Raw genomic sequence first — 19,529 nt, 5'->3', positions numbered from 1 at the left:
CAGTAACACTTCGTCTCAGCATTTGGGTCCTGTATCTGACTGACAAGGAATTATCTGTGCTTGGCAGTGGTTTGAAGATATTTTATAACAGTCACACAGCAGCCTCTTGTCACAGAGACCTAGAGAGGTTGGTTCCACCAAATCTGCTGGTGCTGAACTATAAAAAGGGCTGTAATACCCATCAGAAGCAGAGTGGCTGGGAATGCCTCTGCCAGGTATTTGTTGTATTGGGCCACAGCCGAGTATGCTAGGGACTCATTCCAGGACTCTCAGTTGCTGTTACATTCCACCATCTGCCTTTATAGAGGGAGACCTACCTACTGATCCCAAATGAGACGATTAAAAGTGATCTGCCCACCCCAGCTGTTGGGTGTAGCACAGAACACAGCTCATATAAAAACCTGGACCAAGTCAGTGAACTGGTGCCAAGCTCACACAGCACTGGGTGAGTATGGCCAACCCTGACACCTGAAGAAAAATTGGGAAGGGAATGCAATACCTGTCAGGAAGGTGTGTGAAGGAAGGGTCACCAACTTTAGGGTAGGTGAGGGCTCAGAGTGCGGGAAGGGGTATTCTTTTGCTAGAGAATTTAAAAAGGAAGTTGCTGTCAAGGGTTTAAAAACAACCAAGAAAAATAGAGAATAGGCAAGAGTTAAAATGAAAAAAAAAAAAAAAGAGACAAGTAATATGACAACAATCCAAATAGTGGCACATTGTTGCAGAACAATATGGAACAGGTATGGGGCCAAATAAACTTCATTTTATCAATTTTCCCCCACCCCACCCTTCACCCTTTGTCTGTCAGTGTCTCAGGGATGGATCCTGAGATGCTCCTGAAAGGTACTGAACAAAGAGCTCAGCACCTTTTACAGAAGGATGCTCAGTATCCTGCTGGGGAGGTTGACAAAAGGGAGTATCAGGAGTACAGGGCAGGTACTTACTGCTGTACTTGTCTGAGTGCCAGATAAGCAACTCACATTATAGCACAGGCTATAATGGAGACATTTCTTACAGAGAGAAATCACAGGTGCAAGAGGAATGCACATGCCTGGTCTTGCAATGAAGCATGCTGGTGCTTGATATATAGGAGCAACTGTTAAAGACCCAGGCATCTGTTCTGGAAGGTGGATAACTAGAACGGTGCCGGGGCTAAGGAGAGTTCAAGTTATGCATGGTGCACTGGGTGAGTTAACACTCTCCTAACATTTATCATACGTTGTGTGTGGCATGAATGGTGTAACTTGCTTGTTTGGAGCTGATCCTCCTGTCTTCTTCTACCTTCTCTGCTTCTCTGCCTCCCTCTGAACATCTTCCCTCCTCCTCCCCATTGCGTACTTGCCAAGTGTCCTGTTGTATGACAACAAATTCATGTGGGTGAATACTGGTTGCTCAACACATTCAAACAGGGGAGATGTGCTCTTCCACTTTGTCCATTACAATGACATAAAAGCAAAAGAGACATCTGATTTGGAAGAGTTTGAGGACCTCTTCACATGTTACACAACTCTCCTTTTTGGGCCACACAACTTGGTCACGTTGCTCACCTGCTCTGAGTAGTCATTGCCATCAACGTCATCACTGTTGGAGTGACCTCCTGGACTCTGTACATCTATTCCATGGCTCTCCAGGATTGCTGCTTCTTCGAAAAAAGCAAATGGATCCCTAATTTATCTGATGCATTGGAGTAATTAAAAGTAACTTTTTCTTTTTTTTTCAAGAAGTCAGAATAACTGGAAGAGCAGTTACTAGAAATTTTGCATGCATCACAGAAGTTTGCTGACTCCTGGTCGCTAATGTGAGTTTACCCTCATTAGAACATTTCATGCTTATCCATATTACAAGCTCTAACTCTTACAAGTTCAGAACCATTTCTAATTGCCTTATGATCAGCCACTCACATAAAGAACCTGCTGGGCAAACTCAGAAGTGACTCTTGTTTTATCCTGAACATCAAGAAAAATTATTGCTTTGTTCCAGCCACTTGTCACTGTGCAACCCCTTGGAAAGCTTTAAGGTTACAACAAGTCTAACCACAATAAGCAGCTGGCTTGCAGAACCTCTCTGGTCCTAGCAGCTGTATCTGAGATGTAAAACTACTCATCTGGACGCTTAGAACCCTGTGGGGTCTTAGGGATGGCAGTAAGAAAGACATCCCCAGGCTTTAGCTGAGAAAGCAAGCACATTTCAGTGGAGCACAGACACAGAGAAACTTACAACCAGATAGAAGCTCTTCACAACGACCACTTTTCATTTAAACAGCATGCTAAGGTCATCAACCTGCAAACATCACAACTTCCCTTACTTCTGATGCAGGTATTTTGAGGTTTTATTTCAGATTTTAACTTGGATACCCAAAGGAATCTAAGCATAGGGGAAAAATTATTCTCCATCTGCCAACAGAGTTCTCGCTTTGTTTTTTAATCTTCCAGTAAAACTTTGTAACTGCATCGTTTTTCCTGCACTGATGATGGAATTCCTTAACTTAAACTCCTACCCATATTTCAGAATGTCAGAAGCTTGAGTATTTTCATTAATACAATCTTACATAATTTCCCTCTCTCCTGATCAAGTGTGGGTACTAAACCTTGAAAGCAGGCTCTCTGATACATTACCGATATTGGCTCTTCTCTTGATTTCCTTTCTCCTGTTGGCAAACCAATTGTACACTTTCAGGGAGGTAACTCGCTCCAAATCTGATAACTTTTTTCCTATGAAAGTAGCAGAGAGACAAAAAAAGACCCAAACAGCAGTTACCCACTGGGTTCCAGAGGTAGGCAAAAGACCCCTACATATGTGATAAGCCCCTGAAACACAGAGCACTGAAAAAAAGAGAATAAAGTGAATTTAGAATAGAATAGAATAGACCAGATCAGGTTGGAAGAGACCTTCAAGATCATCGTGTCCAACCTATCATCCAACACCACCCAACCAACTAAACCATGCAACCAAGCACCCTGTCAAGTCCCCTCCTGAACACCTCCAGCGATGGCGACTCCACCACCTCCCCGGACAGCCCATTCCAGTGGGCAATCACTCTCTCTGTGTAAAACTTCCTCCTGACCTCCAGCCTGAACCTCCCCTGGTGCAGCCTGAGACTGTGTCCTCTTGTTCTGGTACTGGCTGCCTGGAAGAGACCAACCTCTGCCTGTCTACAACCCCCCTTCAGGTAGTTGTAGACAGCAATAAGGTCACTCCCGAGTCTCCTCTTCTCCAGGCTAAGCAACCCCAGTTCCCTCAGCCTCTCCTCATAGGGCTTGTGTTCCAAGCCCCTCACCAACTTTGTTGCCCTTCTCTGGACACGCTCCAGCAAGTCAACATCCTTCCTAAACTGAGGGGCCCAGAACTGGACACAGTACTCGAGGTGTGGCCTAACCAGTGCAGTGTACAGGGGCAGAATGACCTCCCTGCTCCTGCTGGCCACACTGTTCCTGATGCAGGCCAGGATGCCATTGGCCCTCCTGGCTGCCTTGGCCTGGGAATTTCAAGTGAATCAAAGCACTGTGCCCAGATGCTATGGTAATAAATGCCAAGTGCCCCTCTAAAAACAAAGTAGCTTTTCTTCTTATTTTTGCTTTTTTTAAAATCTGGAATTTCTTTGCAGCTTCAATCAACTAAATCCAGAGCCATGGGAGCATAGAAGGCTGCTTTTCTGGTTCAAGCACAAAACTGAGATTGAAAAAACTCAGAGTCAATTCACAGCCCTGCCACAAGTTGCATACTCTTGAATAAAGGGATTTTGTGACAGCCTCTACAATCTGCTTTCCTTCCTCTCCACCACCAGCTGCTATCATGATCCTGCAGCACTAATCACACCCTCCCAACTGTGCCAGGACACTTGTGCTCTTTCGGGAGAAGGAGGGGATGTTAGAAACGAGATCACTGGAGTTCTACGCTTAATCCAGCAAATAAAATCCCAGCAGCCAGCTAAAGAAGACAACCCCTTCTCCTGAAGGAAGAGTGAATACTGGAGGGATTCAGCATTACAGGGATGTAATGGAAAACTCTTCAGCTAGCCTTGACCTTGTTCAGTGTAGCTCTATCCTCAGTTCTCTGCAGGCTACATGAGGATGAGACTGCCCTGATTCAGACTGTTTCTCCAAGTTTATTTATTCAGCATACAAAACATTCATGTAATTGCAGCAATCTGCAAATTTAAGCAAGTAAGGAGAGGAGAGATAAATGGAGGAAAGAAAAATCTGGAAACAGACAGCCATAATGCTTTGCATCAGTGTCACTTGCAGGACTTTAACAACAAAGTGTTCAAGGAGTGTGTTCCAAGCTGCTAAAGCAACCAGCTGCACAGCCAGGAATAAAATCCTAACCTCCTCAGTGATCTACCTGTTAGATCATTCTGCTTCCACAATGAAAAGCCAAGAAGCAACACATAGAAGTTGTAATAAGGGAAATTTTGACTAGGTATTGAGAAAAAGTATTTTGCTGTGAGAGTGCTCCATGTTGTGGAAGAGGGGCCCAGAGGTGGGAAACCCCCTGGTTTTAGAGATACTCAAAGCTCTATGAGGTAAAGCCCCAAGCGATCTGATCTAAGCTGCTCCTGCCTGAACAGACAACCTTCAGAGGTCACTTTCAGCCAAAACTGCTCTATGATTTTGTGCTATCCCAATGTTCAGGAGTCATGCCTTAGATTTCTTTTACAGTAATTTTTATTCTGCTTATGTAAAAACTAAATATATCCAAAACACAAGTTCTGCAAACTATATAAATGTTTGGTCAGCAAAACTAGACAAAAGCATGTGTGTTCATTAATACTACATGGAATACTCATGCTCCTCTCCCATGCAGGACCTCTCCAGGAACATGGCAAGTGCAACTGATTGACCCAAATATAAGGTCCTCCATTAACACATATTCTACTATGACACTCCTGTCTAGAAGTTGTGAAAAAAACTGAAAGACAGGAAACCTCTGCTCCTTACTCCTTTGAGGATCTCATGAATGATGTGCAGCAAGCCTTGCTCTGACTCTATCTGTATAAAGCAACCAATAAAACCCACTTCCATGGAGCACCATAAAATTTTCAGATCACTACTGGGTGCTTGTGTAAGTACTTTGAAAGATCTGAATGTAAATAATTAAAACCTTTCAGAGATGTTCAGTTTCTTAGAAATGCCACTTACAAAGCTGTAAGATGCACAACTTGAACTTTGTATTTCAAATGGAGGGAATTTACATTTCACATATTAGCATTCAGGTTTGAAAATTGTATTGACTGTTACATTCACACGTGGATGTCAGCTCTGAACACCATAAGCTGTAGAATGCTCAAGAAGCAGCCTACTACTAGTTGAGAGCACTACATTTGTTTGTAGCCATAAAACAAGATGTGCTGAATTTAGCAGGTGTTGGAATATAATTGAAGTTGCCTTTGGAAAGGACGCCATGATCAACTCCTCACCTGGCTTTTGTATAACTGCATTACAGGCGTTGGCAATTTCTTCTCTCTTTGCTTCATCTGGATATTGATTCTCATTGAAGTAACTGCAAGGGAGGAGGAAGAAAGAAAAAAGTTTTTTTTCAGATATTAGAGCATGAAGACTCCAAAGAAGCTTCACTAAAAGGTGATAACTGCTCATTTATGCATCACTGTAACAGAGCTACCACAGTAATTTTATGTAAACCTGTATGTGCATAAGGTAATATGAACTTGCATTCACATTGAGTGGATAAAACTTCCCAAATGCCTCAGATAAATGAATATTATCTCTGCATTTGCAGTGTCATCTCAGTATTTGGAATATTGTACTAGGAGACACAACAAAGTAGGCAATCCCATGAACATCAGAGTTAAGACTATTAACTGAAGCATTGTATCAGAAAACATCATAGGCCAGGCCTCTGCCTTTTTTCATTAGCATGTACTTATTTTTCTCCCAGCTTAGGTAGTATCCTATTAATGAAGAAGCTGTTCAGTATTTATCTTGATTCCTGGGTTAATATGTACACACATACATGCATACTTGTATATATATTACACATGACCACACACACCAACAGTATCACAGTATCACAGTATAACTAAGGTTGGAAAGGACCTCGAGGATCATCAAGTCCAACCTATCAACACAGACCCCATGACTAGACCATGGCACCAAGTGCCACGTCCATTGCATACTTCGGTCAGATATGGTTTGAAGAATATCTAGGCAAAAGTACACAGGAATAAAGTAAGAGTCGGATTACTACAAGGACATTGAAGTGCTGGAGTGCATCCAGAGAAGGGCAATGAAGCTGGTGAAGGGTGCAGTGTACAAATCTTACAAAGAGATGATGAAGGAACTGGGATTGTTTAGCCTCGAGAAAAGAAGCCGCAGGGGAGACCTTTTTGCCTTCTATAAGTGCCTGAAAGGAAGTTGGAGCAAGGTGGGTGTTGGTCTCTTCTCCCAATTAACAACTTACAGGACAAGAGGAAAGAGTCTCAAGCTGCAGCAGCAGAGGTTGGTTATGAAGAAGAATTTGTTTACTGAAAGGGTTGTCAAACCCTGGGAACAGGCTGTCCAGGGCAGTGGTGGAATCATCATCCCTGGAGGTTTCTAAACGATGCATCGGCATGGTGCTGAGGCACAAGGTTTAGCAGCAGGCTTGGTAGTGTTAGGTTAACGATTCAACTTGATGATCTTCAAGGCCTTTTCCAGCCTAAACGATTCTATGGTTTCTGTGATTAGTGGTTTGGCTGTTTTGTAAATCACAATTTGGAAAAAATTAAACCTTCCTCAGAACAACACACTGAGTACAGCATATTTTACAGTATCTTTTTCCTGGGCATGTGTGATTTTATTGTACTTTATATGCGGTAAACACCCCATAGGAGTTAAAAAGTGCTTCACAAATTTTAATGAACTGATTTACATTCTACAGAGCTTATCAGATATGCATTAAACCCAACAAAAAGTCCTGTTTACTTCAATGGACTCTGATAAGCATGCCATAAGCAGGAACTACTACATTTTTTTCCCCTGTAAATAGTCTGAAATGTATAATCCTAGGAATTCTTTGATTAACTCTGATCAGCAGCAGGTTCAGCTGTTGGATAGCTGCTCTGCATTTGAAAGTAAGATATTTCCTTTAATTGTAGATGATTTGGTAGTCAGTGATATAGGCATATTTAGGCAATTATTATTCTCCACGGTCCTATTCCTTCTCCAGTGGAGCAGCCCTAGCACAGTTACTTCCTATGGAAACCTGGATTCTGTTCCATACAGCAACCGTTTCTGTCCAATATACTTTTGAATTAACGGCGCAGATGCAGATCTCACTATTTCATTCCTTGTGTATTTCAGTTCAATGTAAATACAGATTTTTATAAACTCAGTTTGAATTCTAGGTACTCTTTCTTCATTCCACTGTTTACAGTGTTACTTACAGTTGCAGCTATACCTGCAAAAACTCCTAATTAGAAGTTGCTACTCATTGACTAAGAGAAACCACACACTGGCATAGCTAGTTGCATTGTTAATGTATTTCCACTTGATTTCCTAGCTTAGAGAGCAAACGAAACCACAGAAATAGCTCCAACTTCACTAAATGGAGGGCAGACTGTATCTATGTGTGACTGTTTGAGGCTGTGCCTTTAAGAAAGGGACAGTGCTGGGACACTCTGGCTGAATGTTTTGGAATAATAACGAAAACAATCAGATATTCTAAACTAATTTCATTGGTAGATTGGTAGAATGCAGTTTTAAGTTTTGTGCAGCTGGGATTTTCTCACAGTTCGCTCCTTTCCTTCTCCCTTTCCAGCTTGCCTGCTTCTGGGCTCCCTGCCAGAGCGACCCTGAACAGATAAACATGAGGCCTACTAATATTCTGCTTTATTAATAGCTGCTTTTTTTCTCTCTTTCTAACCCTCTTTGGGAAAAAGGGAGGTAGGGGGAGAGAAGGGGGTACAGGGGGGGAACCCTCCTCCAGAGGAGGGAATTTTGTTCCTGTATTCTTGGTTTTTTTTATTTTGCCGTATATTTCTGTATATAAATTGTAAATACTGTATATTTTGTGTACATATCTTGCATTTTCCACATTGCTTGTAAAATATAGCATTTCCCTTTGCTTCTCCGGCTGCGTTAGCTGTGTTTTTTCTTCCTCTTTGTGGGGGAGAGGAGGATAGGCCTTCTCTCAAACCACCACACTATGCTACTGATTTGGGCTTTGGAGGCAATCACATTTACATGTAAACATCCACTTCTTTCCTGGACTTCAGAGTAGCTCTTAGGAAGTAAACCCAGGGAGTGACCATAACAGCAATTCCCACTATGCTGGGCTTTATGATCATAATGGTCTTTGCCAACCCAAATAATTCTGTGATCCTACTCTGAAAAAACAGCCAAGATTTTGTCAATAGATTAGAAGAAGGACACTTGGTCATACTTACTTTCTGGGAGGTTTCAAGTATGTAACAACTCTGGCACTGCCAGCATCTGCAAGTGACTATAGCTTAATTTATCACCCTCCCAGCAATACACTCAGTCTCTGAGCACGATATTTTAAAAAGTATGTTCTTTCCCCTTCCAGATACATCACACCCTTTCTGTTATTATAGCCCTTGAAGTGATATGTGTGTCTATCTTAACTTGCAAATTTCTGTTCAGAGCGGTCATGATCTGTACAAAGGTTTTTTGGTTTTTTCCCTCCTGAAAATGGAGAGCGTTGCAAACAGGGCAGAAAATGCTTTTTCTGGTAGTTACTGAGGGAAGCAGAAGCTCAGGATCCCAGTCCAACTGCTTTATGACAGGGTCTCAGTTCTTTCACCTACAAAACAGAGCACTCCACTATCTGCCCAGAGCCAAGAAATACCTCCATGACATAAAGGAACATCAAGACATCACTCCTGAAAACTGCTGTACTGATATTTATATGATATGACCTGGAGTCCTAATCAGGAACTAAAATCAACACAGCAAATTTTGGTAGCTGTAACAGCTATTTTACAGACTCCCTTTGCAGAACAGTATTTTCTTTACAGATACTTATAAAAAGTCAAGAACAAACATCATGCCAGAACTCCCACCAAAAAATCAGAAACCCTGATATATCTTCAAGGTGATATACTGAAATCAGAAGAAGAAACACTGATCTCATGTGATAATATGGATCTACATCACCTGTGGTCACAAAACTGCTGGACAATGCCTAAGTTCATGGAAGAAGTGACAGAAGATGGAAAATTAGGAAATGGTACATGCCTGAACCAGCCAGTCTTATCTTGACGCAAGAAACTTAGATATCAATTAATAAAGAAATGACAACACAAGAGCCAGCAGTGATGATTCGCTTGACACCTAGCTGAACATTGTCTTTCTGGCAAGCCACTGACTGCTGTACACTTTTGCTGGCTCCAAGAAAAAGCTCACATTTTCTAAGAGTTAAAAAGAACCTTAGACTCAGGCTTATAATTCTCTGGGATAATAGGAAATCTCCCTGTGCTAGAGCTAGCTTTCAGAACTGGACAATGAATGAGACACCTCTTCTGGCAAATGACAAAGTTTTCTTTGTAGAGGAATTTCTTTGTGATTTAGAAAAAATACCCATGATGCTGTCAGAGTAATTCTTATCTTAACACATTTTACAACTAAGTAAGCTATAAACATGTGTATCTGATTGGATCAAAAGATGTTTTTTTTATCATTCTGGAACATTTTCTTTAAATTCTAAGAGAAATTGCTTATCTTTTAATGTAAACATCTAAAAGTTTCTAAGAGAAAAGTGATTCTCACTTGAAAGTCTGAAATGTATTTCATCCTGAAACCCTGCTTTATGGAAAAACACCAAACATCCAAGAAGTTTTCAGACTGCTATGCTGGAAAAATGAGGTATTTTCATGGATATCACAAAGAGAAGCCCCAAGGGGAGCTGGAAGGGCACTACTGGAATAATTAAACTCAATTTCAGTAGGTGACACAGTAATTTTAGAACCTGCTTCTCCTTACACGTGCTGAATTATTCCTTATCCACATTCATGATGTGCCTGCTCCTTCCTCCATCATCATATTGTGCTTTTAACCTTTGACAGAGTGCAAGTTGGTTTTATCAGAGAAGAGATCACACTCAGGTGGTTTTGGTCTTAAAGAAAAGGTCTTGTAGCTACAGGTAACCAAAACCATACAATATCAACTGTAAGAGCGGATTTTCATCCTTGGCCTCCAAATTCTCTGTACACATGCCCTACCTGCACATTCATTCCACTGGCCAATGTTACCCAGAAAGGTGATACATGCCCCACTCCTGGATCAAGCTGGATGAGGCTCTGAGCAACCTTATGTAACTGAAGAGTCCCTGTTCACTGCAGGGGGTTTGGACAACATGACCTTTAAAGATCCCTTCCAACCCAAACCATCATGTGATTTTATGATGCATATTTAATTCCCATCACTTATTTGAGGGTCTTAATGGGATTTGTGGGTGACCATGAGATAAAGCAACACTGAAAGCCTCCCAACATTCCTGGAAAGTTGGTGAGAATATTTGAGTTTTCCAGAGGAAAGCCAAGGATCGAAATTCAAGACATCATCACTGACTGGTTTGCTCATGTAGAAGCTGTGAACACACAGTGAAATTTTTAACACAATTCTTCTTGCAAGCAGGAAATTAATTAATTAATTAATTAATTAATCTACCTCCACTGTTGTTACTTATCAGCCAGGTATACCCTTGCTAAGGGCCAAGGAAAGTGCCCAGGATGTCTGAATTTCTTGTCACAGCTACAAATGACAACCTGTTCACAATCTGAAAAGTTCCTTAAAACTACACATGAAAAATAAGAAGCAATATGAACTTGACAAAAAACCAAAAAGGAGAGAAAGGAAAAGGGCAGGCACAAGTAAGTCCTGCAAAGGCACGCTGCTTTCTAGACAAAGGGCAGCTGTCAGCTGAATACCTTCAGTGAAGAAACCAAATGATCTCTTTTGTAGAAAATGACAGTGGAGGATTAGAATGAAAAGTGGCCAAATAATTTACATGAGATGAGAACCCATATGATGGTAAAGAATGTAGATATCCTTGAAGCGGTTTCATTTCAATAACACTGAAGCCTGGGAAAATTGTAGATTCAGAGAAACCCTCTTTCTTTCAGGGATAATGTGCTTAGGACAATGACAGAGAGGGAATCCATCTCAGCTCTGGGCTCTGTAATGGAAGCAAACGCATTCCCCCTGACTCTTTACCAAGGTGCCCCTATCTGAATTCCTGCAATAGCTGCCAATCTTTTCTTTGCTTGGCTGTATGGTTTCTGTTATCCAGGCTGAGATATCAGATGCATTAAGCAATGCCTCAGTAGTGTTCCTGATAATCCACGGTGGAACTTTTGCTGCTTCATATCAGCTTTGCAGCTGCCGGGGAAAGTGCTTACAACGACCCAAGCCATGAAGCAGTGGGAGGAAAGCCAGGTTCAGTGCTTCTTCATGGGGCTGGATGTCAGAAAAATTAAAACCCAGAACTGCTCAAAAGACCCTGGGCTGGGGAAAGGCTCAGCTTATAGCATGACATAACAGTTAAAGCTTTAAAGTAGAAAGGCTCAAATGTGTTGCAGGGTAACAATTCACTGTGGGTGAGCTGTTACAGCAGAATTACACACACTCTCATGGTGAGGTAATTCAGGTATGTGCACATCAGGGCAATCTCACTGAAAGAAGGATAATTTACCTTGCAATTAATGGGAGGTAAGAACACACAGATGGGTATTTATTGAAGAACAGCAGAGGTGCTGCAATTCCATTCTCTCACTCAACATTGTCTTTATGTCTCTGGATTCCCACTTCCATCGGTGTGGGAAGCACCAGCAAGTGAAATATCCCAGTACTCTGTGTCTCTAAGTCCTCCTCAGGACCATCTTCCCTGAGACTCAGGCTGCAGTCCATCTTAACACAATTTAAGCACAGACTGAAAGGAATGGTCCTATCCTCTCTCTCATTTCCTTTTTGCAGGAGGGTTTATGCCTGACTGCTTCTCTGGTCCAGCTTTCCACATGTGCCAAGAGCAGTGGTTGCGCAGCCAAGGGAGGCGGGCAGGAGATGGCTGAAACGTGCAGCTGGGACCAGTTTCTTCAGTGGCAGCTCACACACATCCTCTTCAACTGATATTGAAAGCAAAGCCTGAGTGATGGGCTCAGTGACTAGCCCAGGGACGTGTGGAAAAAAAAGAACTGCCCATTTTCCCTAGCTCCTATCTGACCCCTGTTGATGAACAGAAGATCTTGCTGCCACCAGGGACTGAGCTCCATGCCAAATCTTGTGGTGTCTCAAAATACATGAAAATGCAAGCTGCTCTTTTGTCTTCGATAAGACTGCCTGTAATTTCAGCTCCCTATCTGGTTTCCCTTCCAACTTTACCTCTGCTTTTCCATTGACAAGTTACATAAAACACTCGAATATAGTTACCTACTTTATCTCTCACTAGTATATTTATCAATGTAGAGGTCATTGTTTCAGTCTTCGTGGCTTGTAACAGAACTATAATTCAGGCTGTCAAATCAATGGAAATATTTCTGAAGTTAGCCTGTCATCTGTGCCCAAGATCATATCTCTCTGTGGTATGAGACAGACTGTCAGAGGAGTGACATTCAAAGCATAATCTCATCAGAAAGTGTAATGACTAGTTTATTTTCCACTAAATACTAGTCAAGAATATCACTAATGCCATTTTCAGCGAGGTCACCAGATGACACCATCCATTTTTAGCTACAGAGTCTATAATAATGGCATATGTGTCAACCAAGTAGTTTACCCCACAATACATAGTAAAGTCATTTCTATTTTGGACAGCAAAATTAAGGCTCAAAGATAACCTCTCCACAGATAAACTCTGGTGGAGCTGAGAATTACACCAAAGACACCATCTTCTCTTCCCCCCAGAACTGCAAAATGTAACCACCACAGTGGTGAGCCTCTTCAGCGCTTGAGATCAGCCAAGGATAAGAACTGCAGCTCTGTGAACTTGAATCTAAGCACTCCTGCAGCATCAGCTGAACCTTCCATCCAGTCAAAAAACAAACTTAAAATGAAATCCCAAACTCAGAAAAAAACCACTGATGAACATGACTGATACAGCTCTCTACCAATTCCCCTGTAGTACTATCACTTAGCTAACAGTTTTCATAGGTCTATGGATTTGAAGGACTGAAGAAACCACTGCAGAACTCTAGACTGACCTCTTCCACAGCACTGACCAGAGGTTTCTCAGCAATTCTGGCATTAAGCCCAGATCTTCTGCTTAACCTACAGAGATATTACCAGACCAATTTCATAGAGCGGTCAGCTGCCTCCCTGGTGCTCAAGTAAAAGACGTTGTAGATAGAATTCCCAACCTCGTGAGTCCTTCGGACTACTACCCACTGCTGGTCTTTCAGGTGGGCAGTGACGATGTAACAATGAGAGGCTCACAATCTATTAAAAAAGACTTCAGAACCTTAGGGCAAATGCTAAAGGCATCAGGGGCTCAAGTCGTGTTCTCTGCCATCCCTCTAACGTCAGCAATGGATGAGGACACAATGAGGAAGGGCCGACAGATCAATTCATGGCTCAGGGGCTGGTGCCATCAACAGGGCTTTGGGTTCCACAATCATGGATTGGTTTTCAAGGCACCTGAGCTGAAAACAACTCATGGGACACACTTGTCCCAGAGGGGGATAAGAATCCTGGGGCAGGAATTGGCAGGGCTCATTGATAGGGCTTTAAACTAGATTTGAAGGGGGAAGGGGTTAATAGTCTCCTGCTGGCTGGTGACAAACAGAGGGGCAGCTCACCAGCAGTAGAGAGAAGGAGAGCTGGTAAGGGCTCTCAACTTGCTGCCCTGAGGCAAGCCACGAATGATCCACCAGGACATTCTGTGGAAACCGAGGGGATTTGGCACAAGAGGAGGACAGGGCCAGCCCAGCTGAAGTGCTTCTATGCGAATGCACGCAGCTTGGGCAACAAACAGGATGAGTTAAGGGCCACTGTGCTGCTGGGATGCCACGACATAGTGGCTGTTACTGAAACTTGGTGGGATGAATCCCATGACTGGGATGTAGGGATAGATGGGTATAAACTCTTTAGGAAGGATAGGCAGGGAAGGAGAGGAGGAGGTGTTGCCCTCTATGTCAATAGCCAGTTGGAATCAGTGGAGCTCCAACTGGGGAGGGATGATAAGCTAGTTGAGAGTGTATGGGTCAAAATTAAAGGCAGGACAGGGGAAGGAGATATTACTGTGGGGGTCTCCTACAGGCCACCTGACCAGCAGATCCAAGCAGATGAGGCCCTCCATAGGCAAATAGAAGCAGCTTCCAGGTCACAAGCCCTGGTCCTCATGGGTGATTTCAACCACCCGGATATCTGCTGGAGGGACAACACAGCAAGGCACCAGCAATCCAGGATGTTCCTGGACTGCATAGAAGACAACTTCCTCCTCCAAATGGTGGAGGAACCAACAAGAAATGGTGCTATGCTGGACCTTGTTCTCACCAACAGGGAAGGGCTGGTAAGCAATGTGAGGCTCAGAGACGGCCTTGGCTGCAGTGACCATGAAGCAGTTGAATTTAATATCCTCAGGGCAATCAGGAGGAAGTATTCCAAGCTCACGACCCTAGACTTTAGGTGTGCAGATTTTGATCGCTTCAGGGATCTGCTAGCCAAAGTGTCGTGGGACAAAGCCCTGGAGGGAAGAGGGACCCAGGACAGCTGGTCAGTATTCAAGGACCACCTCCTCTGTGTCCAGGAGCTCTGTGTACCAACAAAGAGAAAAGCAGGTAAGAATGCTAGGAGGCCTGCCTGGATGGGCAAGGAGCTACTGGACACACTATTACTTAAAAGGAAACTCTACAGGAAGTGGAGAGAAGGACAGCTAGAACAGGGGGAATATAAGGAAGCTGCCCGAGCAGCAAGAGTCCTGGTTAGGAAAGCCAAAGCAGAGTTTGAATTGAATCTAGCCAGGGAGATTAAAGGGAACACTAAGAACTTCTACAAGTATATTAATGGGAAGAAGAAGACTAGGGAAGGTGTGGGCCCCCTCAGAAAGGAAAATGGTGACATGGTCACAAGTGATGAGGAAAAGGCTGAGGTACTTAATAACTTCTTTACCTCAGTCTTCACTGCAAGGGCCTCTAGCCACACTCCTGATGTTATGGAAGTCAAAGCCAGGGACGGGGAGGAAGAACTGCCCATTGTAAGTGCAGATCAGGTTCGTGATCATCTGAAGAACCTGAAAGTGTTCAAGTCCATGGGACCCGACGGGTTACACCCACGGGTACTGAGAGAACTGGCAGATGAGGTTGCTAAACCCCTCTCTATTATATTTCAAAAGTCATGGCAATCTGGTGAAGTCCCCACAGACTGGAAAAGGGGAAACATTGCCCCCATCTTCAAAAAGGGCAAGAAGGAGGAACCAGGGAACTACAGGCCAGTCAGTCTCACCTCTGTGCCTGGAAAGATCATGGAGCAGATCCTCCTGGAGTCACTACTCGCTCAAAAGAATAGTGAAGAGGTGATTGGGAGCAGTCAGCATGGCTTTGCCAAGGGCAAATCCTGCCTGACCAACCTGGTTGCCTTCTATGAGCAGGTGACAAAATTAATAGATGAGGGGCGAGCAACTGATGTCGTTTACCTGGACCTGAGCAAAGCCTTCGACACTGTCCCGCACCACATCCTGGTCTCCAAACTGGTGACACATGGGTTTGATGGGTGGACCACTAGATGGATAAGGAACTGGCTTGATGGCTGCACCCAAAGAGTGGCTGTCAATGGCTCCATGTCCCAGGGGAGGCCAGTGACAAGTGGAGTCCCTCAGGGATCAGTCCTGGGACCTGTCTTATTCAACATCTTTGTGGGTGACATGGACAGTGGCATTGAGTGCACCCTCAGCAAGTTTGCTGATGACACCAAGCTGTGTGGTGCAGCAGACACGCTGGAGGGAAGGGAGGCCATCCAGAGGGACCTTGACAGGCTGGAGAGGTGGGCACAAGCCAACCTCATGAAGTTCAATAAGAGCAAGTGCAGGGTCCTGCATCTGGGTCGAGGCAATCCCAGGCACAAATACAGGCTGGGCAGTGACTGGCTGGAGGGTAGCCCTGAGGAGAGAGACTTGGGGGTGCTGGTGGACAAAAAGCTCAACATGAGCTCTCAGTGTGCACTTGCAGCCTGCAAAGCCAATCAGATCCTGGTCTGCATCAGGAGAAGTGTGGCTAGCAGGTCGAGGGAGGTGATCCTCCCCCTCTACTCAGCCCTGGTGAGACCCCACCTGGAGTACTGTGTCCAGTTCTGGAGCCCCTATTACAAGAGGGATGTGGAGGTGCTGGAACGTGTCCAGAGAAGGGCCACAAGGATGATCAGAGGGCTGGAGCACCTCTCCTATGAGGACAGACTGAAGGAGTTGGGGCTGTTCAGTCTGGAGAAGAGAAGGCTCCGAGGTGACCTAATTGTGGCCTTCCAGTATCTGAAGGGGGCCTACAGGAAGGCTGGGGAAGGACTTCTCAGGATATCAGGTAGTGATAGGACTAGGGGGAATGGGATGAAGCTGGAGGTGGGGAGATTCAGGCTAGATGTGAGGAGGAGGTTCTTCACCATGAGAGTGGTGAAACCCTGGAATGGGTTGTCCAGGGAGGTGGTCGAGGCCCCGTCCCTGGGGGTGTTTAAGAGCAGGCTGGATGAGGCTCTGTCCAGCCTGATGTAGTGTGGGGTGTCCCTGCCCATGGCAGGGGGGTTGGAACTAGATGATCCTTGTGGTCCCTTCCAACCCTGAATGAAACTATGAAACTATGAAACTATGATATTATTGCTCTCTACAACTACCTGAAGGGAGGTTGTAGACAGGCGGATGATGGTCTCTTCTCCCAGGCAGCCAGTACCAGAACAAGAGGACACAGTCTCAGGCTGCACCAGGGGAGGTTCAGGTTGGATGTTAGGAAGAAGTTCTATACAGAGAGAGTGATTGCCCATTGGAATGGGCTGCCCGGGGAGGTGGTGGAGTCACCATCATTGGAGGTCTTCAGGAGGAGACTTGATGGGGTGCTTGGTGCCATGGTTTAGTTGTTTAGGTGGGTTGGATTGGTTGATGGGTTGGACGCAATGATCTTGAAGGTCTCTTCCAACCTGGTCTGGTCTATTCTATTCTATTCTATTCTATTCTATTCTATTCTATTCTAATTCTATTCTATTCTATATCCAGTCCCAAAATAATAAGTTGGCATTTTATTCTGTAACTTTAAATAAGCTTTGGATCAAAACTGTAAAAACCCTCATTCTTTAAAACTCTGTATTTCATTCCCAGCTTGAGCTTTTACCCCCAGGGTACTGCCCTACTCTGTCTAGGGAGAGAACAGTTTCTAGGTTTCTCATTGTAAAATATGTTTCATTCCTGTACTCCTTTTCAGGACAAGTACAAATCTAGAGGAGAGATCTCCACAGGACCAGATCACTTTGAGCCCCAGACACATATAAATCGTAATTATTTCACATGCCAGTACGTGTTTGTGCATATAAACTGCATTGTCATTTCAGAACACTCCCTCATACAATAGAGCTGACTCTACTCTGGTTTTATAAATCAGTGCCCAAACTCTGAGACAATCATTTTACTGATGTTTCTTTGCAGGAATCTACTCTGCAATGTAGATTAAAACATAAAAAATACACCTAGCACTGGAGTACATAAAACTGCATGACCTTTAAAGCTACTACAATGTCATCCATTTTCTAATATTTTAACAAATCATTTTCTCAGTATTTTGACAGTGGTCTCAAGCACCAACACAATCCCATCAAGCTATTAATATTGTCCTGAAATTTTTTTAAACCCAGAATTAACTGATAATAGCTCTGAAAGCAAAAGATAATCTATGCCTCCTAATCTATAGCACCCTAGTGTTGAGATAATTAACAATTAAAAAAACAATAGTTAAGACATCAGAGGTGGAGATTTACTCTTCCTTGTAATTGGATTTGGTGATAAGAGTAGTTTTGAAATTACACAACAGCTTCCTGAGCAGGAAGATTTGAAGTTTTTGGCAATTTGAAGCACACAGGTACTATCTGCTTAAGGACCTCGAAGACACCGCTGGCAGACAATGGCTAAAATTTTATGACTATCCTTAAACTTAATGGTATTGCAGCCTCTCCAAACAAATATAGTTAACTAAATTGTTGATAAAATAAAAGGCAAGAGAAGAAGGAAAAAAAAAAAGGGAAATGTTTGAAGCCAGCAAGTAACACATCAAGACATAATAAAGTGAGAATTGTTCTGTAGTATTTCAACAACTGGTTGGTGTTGAGCGTGCAGCACCTTCAAAACTCTTCCTAACAAAACATCTATGCATGAATAAAAGCATCTCTTGTTCTCCTTTATTTACTCACAATATTTAAATGGAGACTTACACACACTACAGGGATATTTATGTGCATTAAATCCTCTGGACTTTACTGATTGCTAAACAAGACCTTTATAAACACATCTGTGAAACAAACATCTCATCTACATGTTTTAACTTCCTACAGGGTAAGAGTTACTTAAGTTACACCCTCTGGAAGATGTAGTTCTCACAAGGCAAGGAAAGCTAAGGCAGCATCAGTTCATTGATGAAACATCTCAAAGAGGTGATGAGACAGGGCAGCTTCCTCGAGACAGCACCCAGACCAGCAACCGCCGGGGACCAGCCGCTGCTCTCCTTTTCGGGCTGCGGGAATCGCCATCGCTGCCGAGTTTTAGCCGCGGGGAAGGAGCAGCCGCTCTTTCACGTGGTCAGACTCGTGGTCCCAGCGGCGGGAGCGGCTGAATTTAAAAGGCTCTGCTGCGGCTCGGGGGGTTCACTTCGTCGGGCAGCCCGTATTCTCCTGTACGCTCACGCGCCGCCCATTTTTTTTTTTTTTTGTTTTTGTTTTTGTTTTTAAATTGGCAGTAGGTGCTGTGGCCAGGGACAGCCATGGTTGTAACTCGCAGCAAAATCTCCCTTAAAAAATCAGTGTCGACCCAGACGGAGGTAGAACAGAAGCAGGTAGCTGTCCAGGTATCTGGCTGTAGAGAATGCTGGAGCCTGGCCCTTGAGACGCAGGGTAGTGGGGGCAACTCTTGTATAAGGTGTGAGCAGGTTGACTATCTACTTAATATGGTGGCCAGACTGAGGGATAAGTTTGCTAGCCTTAGAAATGTAAGGAAATGTAGGAAAGAGATGAACCAGAGGAGGAAAGAGATGAACCAGAGGAGGAAAGAGATGAACCAGAGGAGGAAGGAGATGGACCAAAAGAGGAAAGAGGTGAATCAGAATCAGAAGAGGAAAGAGTTGAATGGGAGTAAGCAGGCTCTGCAGGCTCCCCCAGCAGAGGCTGGTTATTCAAAAAGCAGAGGTGAATGGACGCAGGTTACTCTCAAAAGACGCAAAGTTAAACCTCCTTGCCTCCCCTCACCTTCCCCACTGCTCTTAGAAAACAGATATGGAGCACTGGAAATTGAGGGTGAGGTGGTCCTGATGCCGGAGGACACACCATCTGGGGTTCTCCCTAAAGCTAAGCAGCCTAAGATTAAACAGCCTAAGGCAAAGCAGCCTAAGGTCAAACAGTCTTCTG

The 19,529-nt window shown here is 43.8% G+C and overlaps 1 protein-coding gene across 19 annotated transcripts in view; it reads right to left on the bottom strand.

Moving 5' to 3' along the window:
- The window catches only part of HMBOX1 (homeobox containing 1), a 203,615-nt gene that overhangs the window by 15,838 nt on the left and 168,248 nt on the right, over positions 1–19,529 (bottom strand). For 6 of the 19 annotated variants that reach the window (XM_068143198.1, XM_068143199.1, XM_068143200.1 and 3 more), the window contains 4 exons: positions 5,414–5,496; positions 2,613–2,708; positions 1,545–1,639; positions 1,216–1,347 (listed from right to left, as the gene is read on the bottom strand). In XM_068143198.1, coding sequence (XP_067999299.1) covers positions 1,216–1,347; positions 1,545–1,639; positions 2,613–2,708; positions 5,414–5,496 — 406 coding nt within the window. Of the gene's footprint in view, positions 1–499; positions 581–1,204; positions 1,348–1,544; positions 1,640–2,612; positions 2,709–5,413; positions 5,497–19,529 lie in introns of all 19 variants that reach the window. The other 13 variants (XM_068143201.1, XM_068143203.1, XM_068143204.1 and 10 more) reach the window with 13 other exon arrangements.

The sequence above is a fragment of the Melanerpes formicivorus genome, unplaced genomic scaffold (genome assembly GCF_026170545.1).
Source record: "Melanerpes formicivorus ecotype bairdi unplaced genomic scaffold, bMelFor1.0.p_v2 SCAF_9, whole genome shotgun sequence".
Lineage (NCBI taxonomy): Eukaryota > Metazoa > Chordata > Aves > Piciformes > Picidae > Melanerpes > Melanerpes formicivorus.
This window is presented reverse-complemented; position numbering and strand designations above follow the sequence as displayed.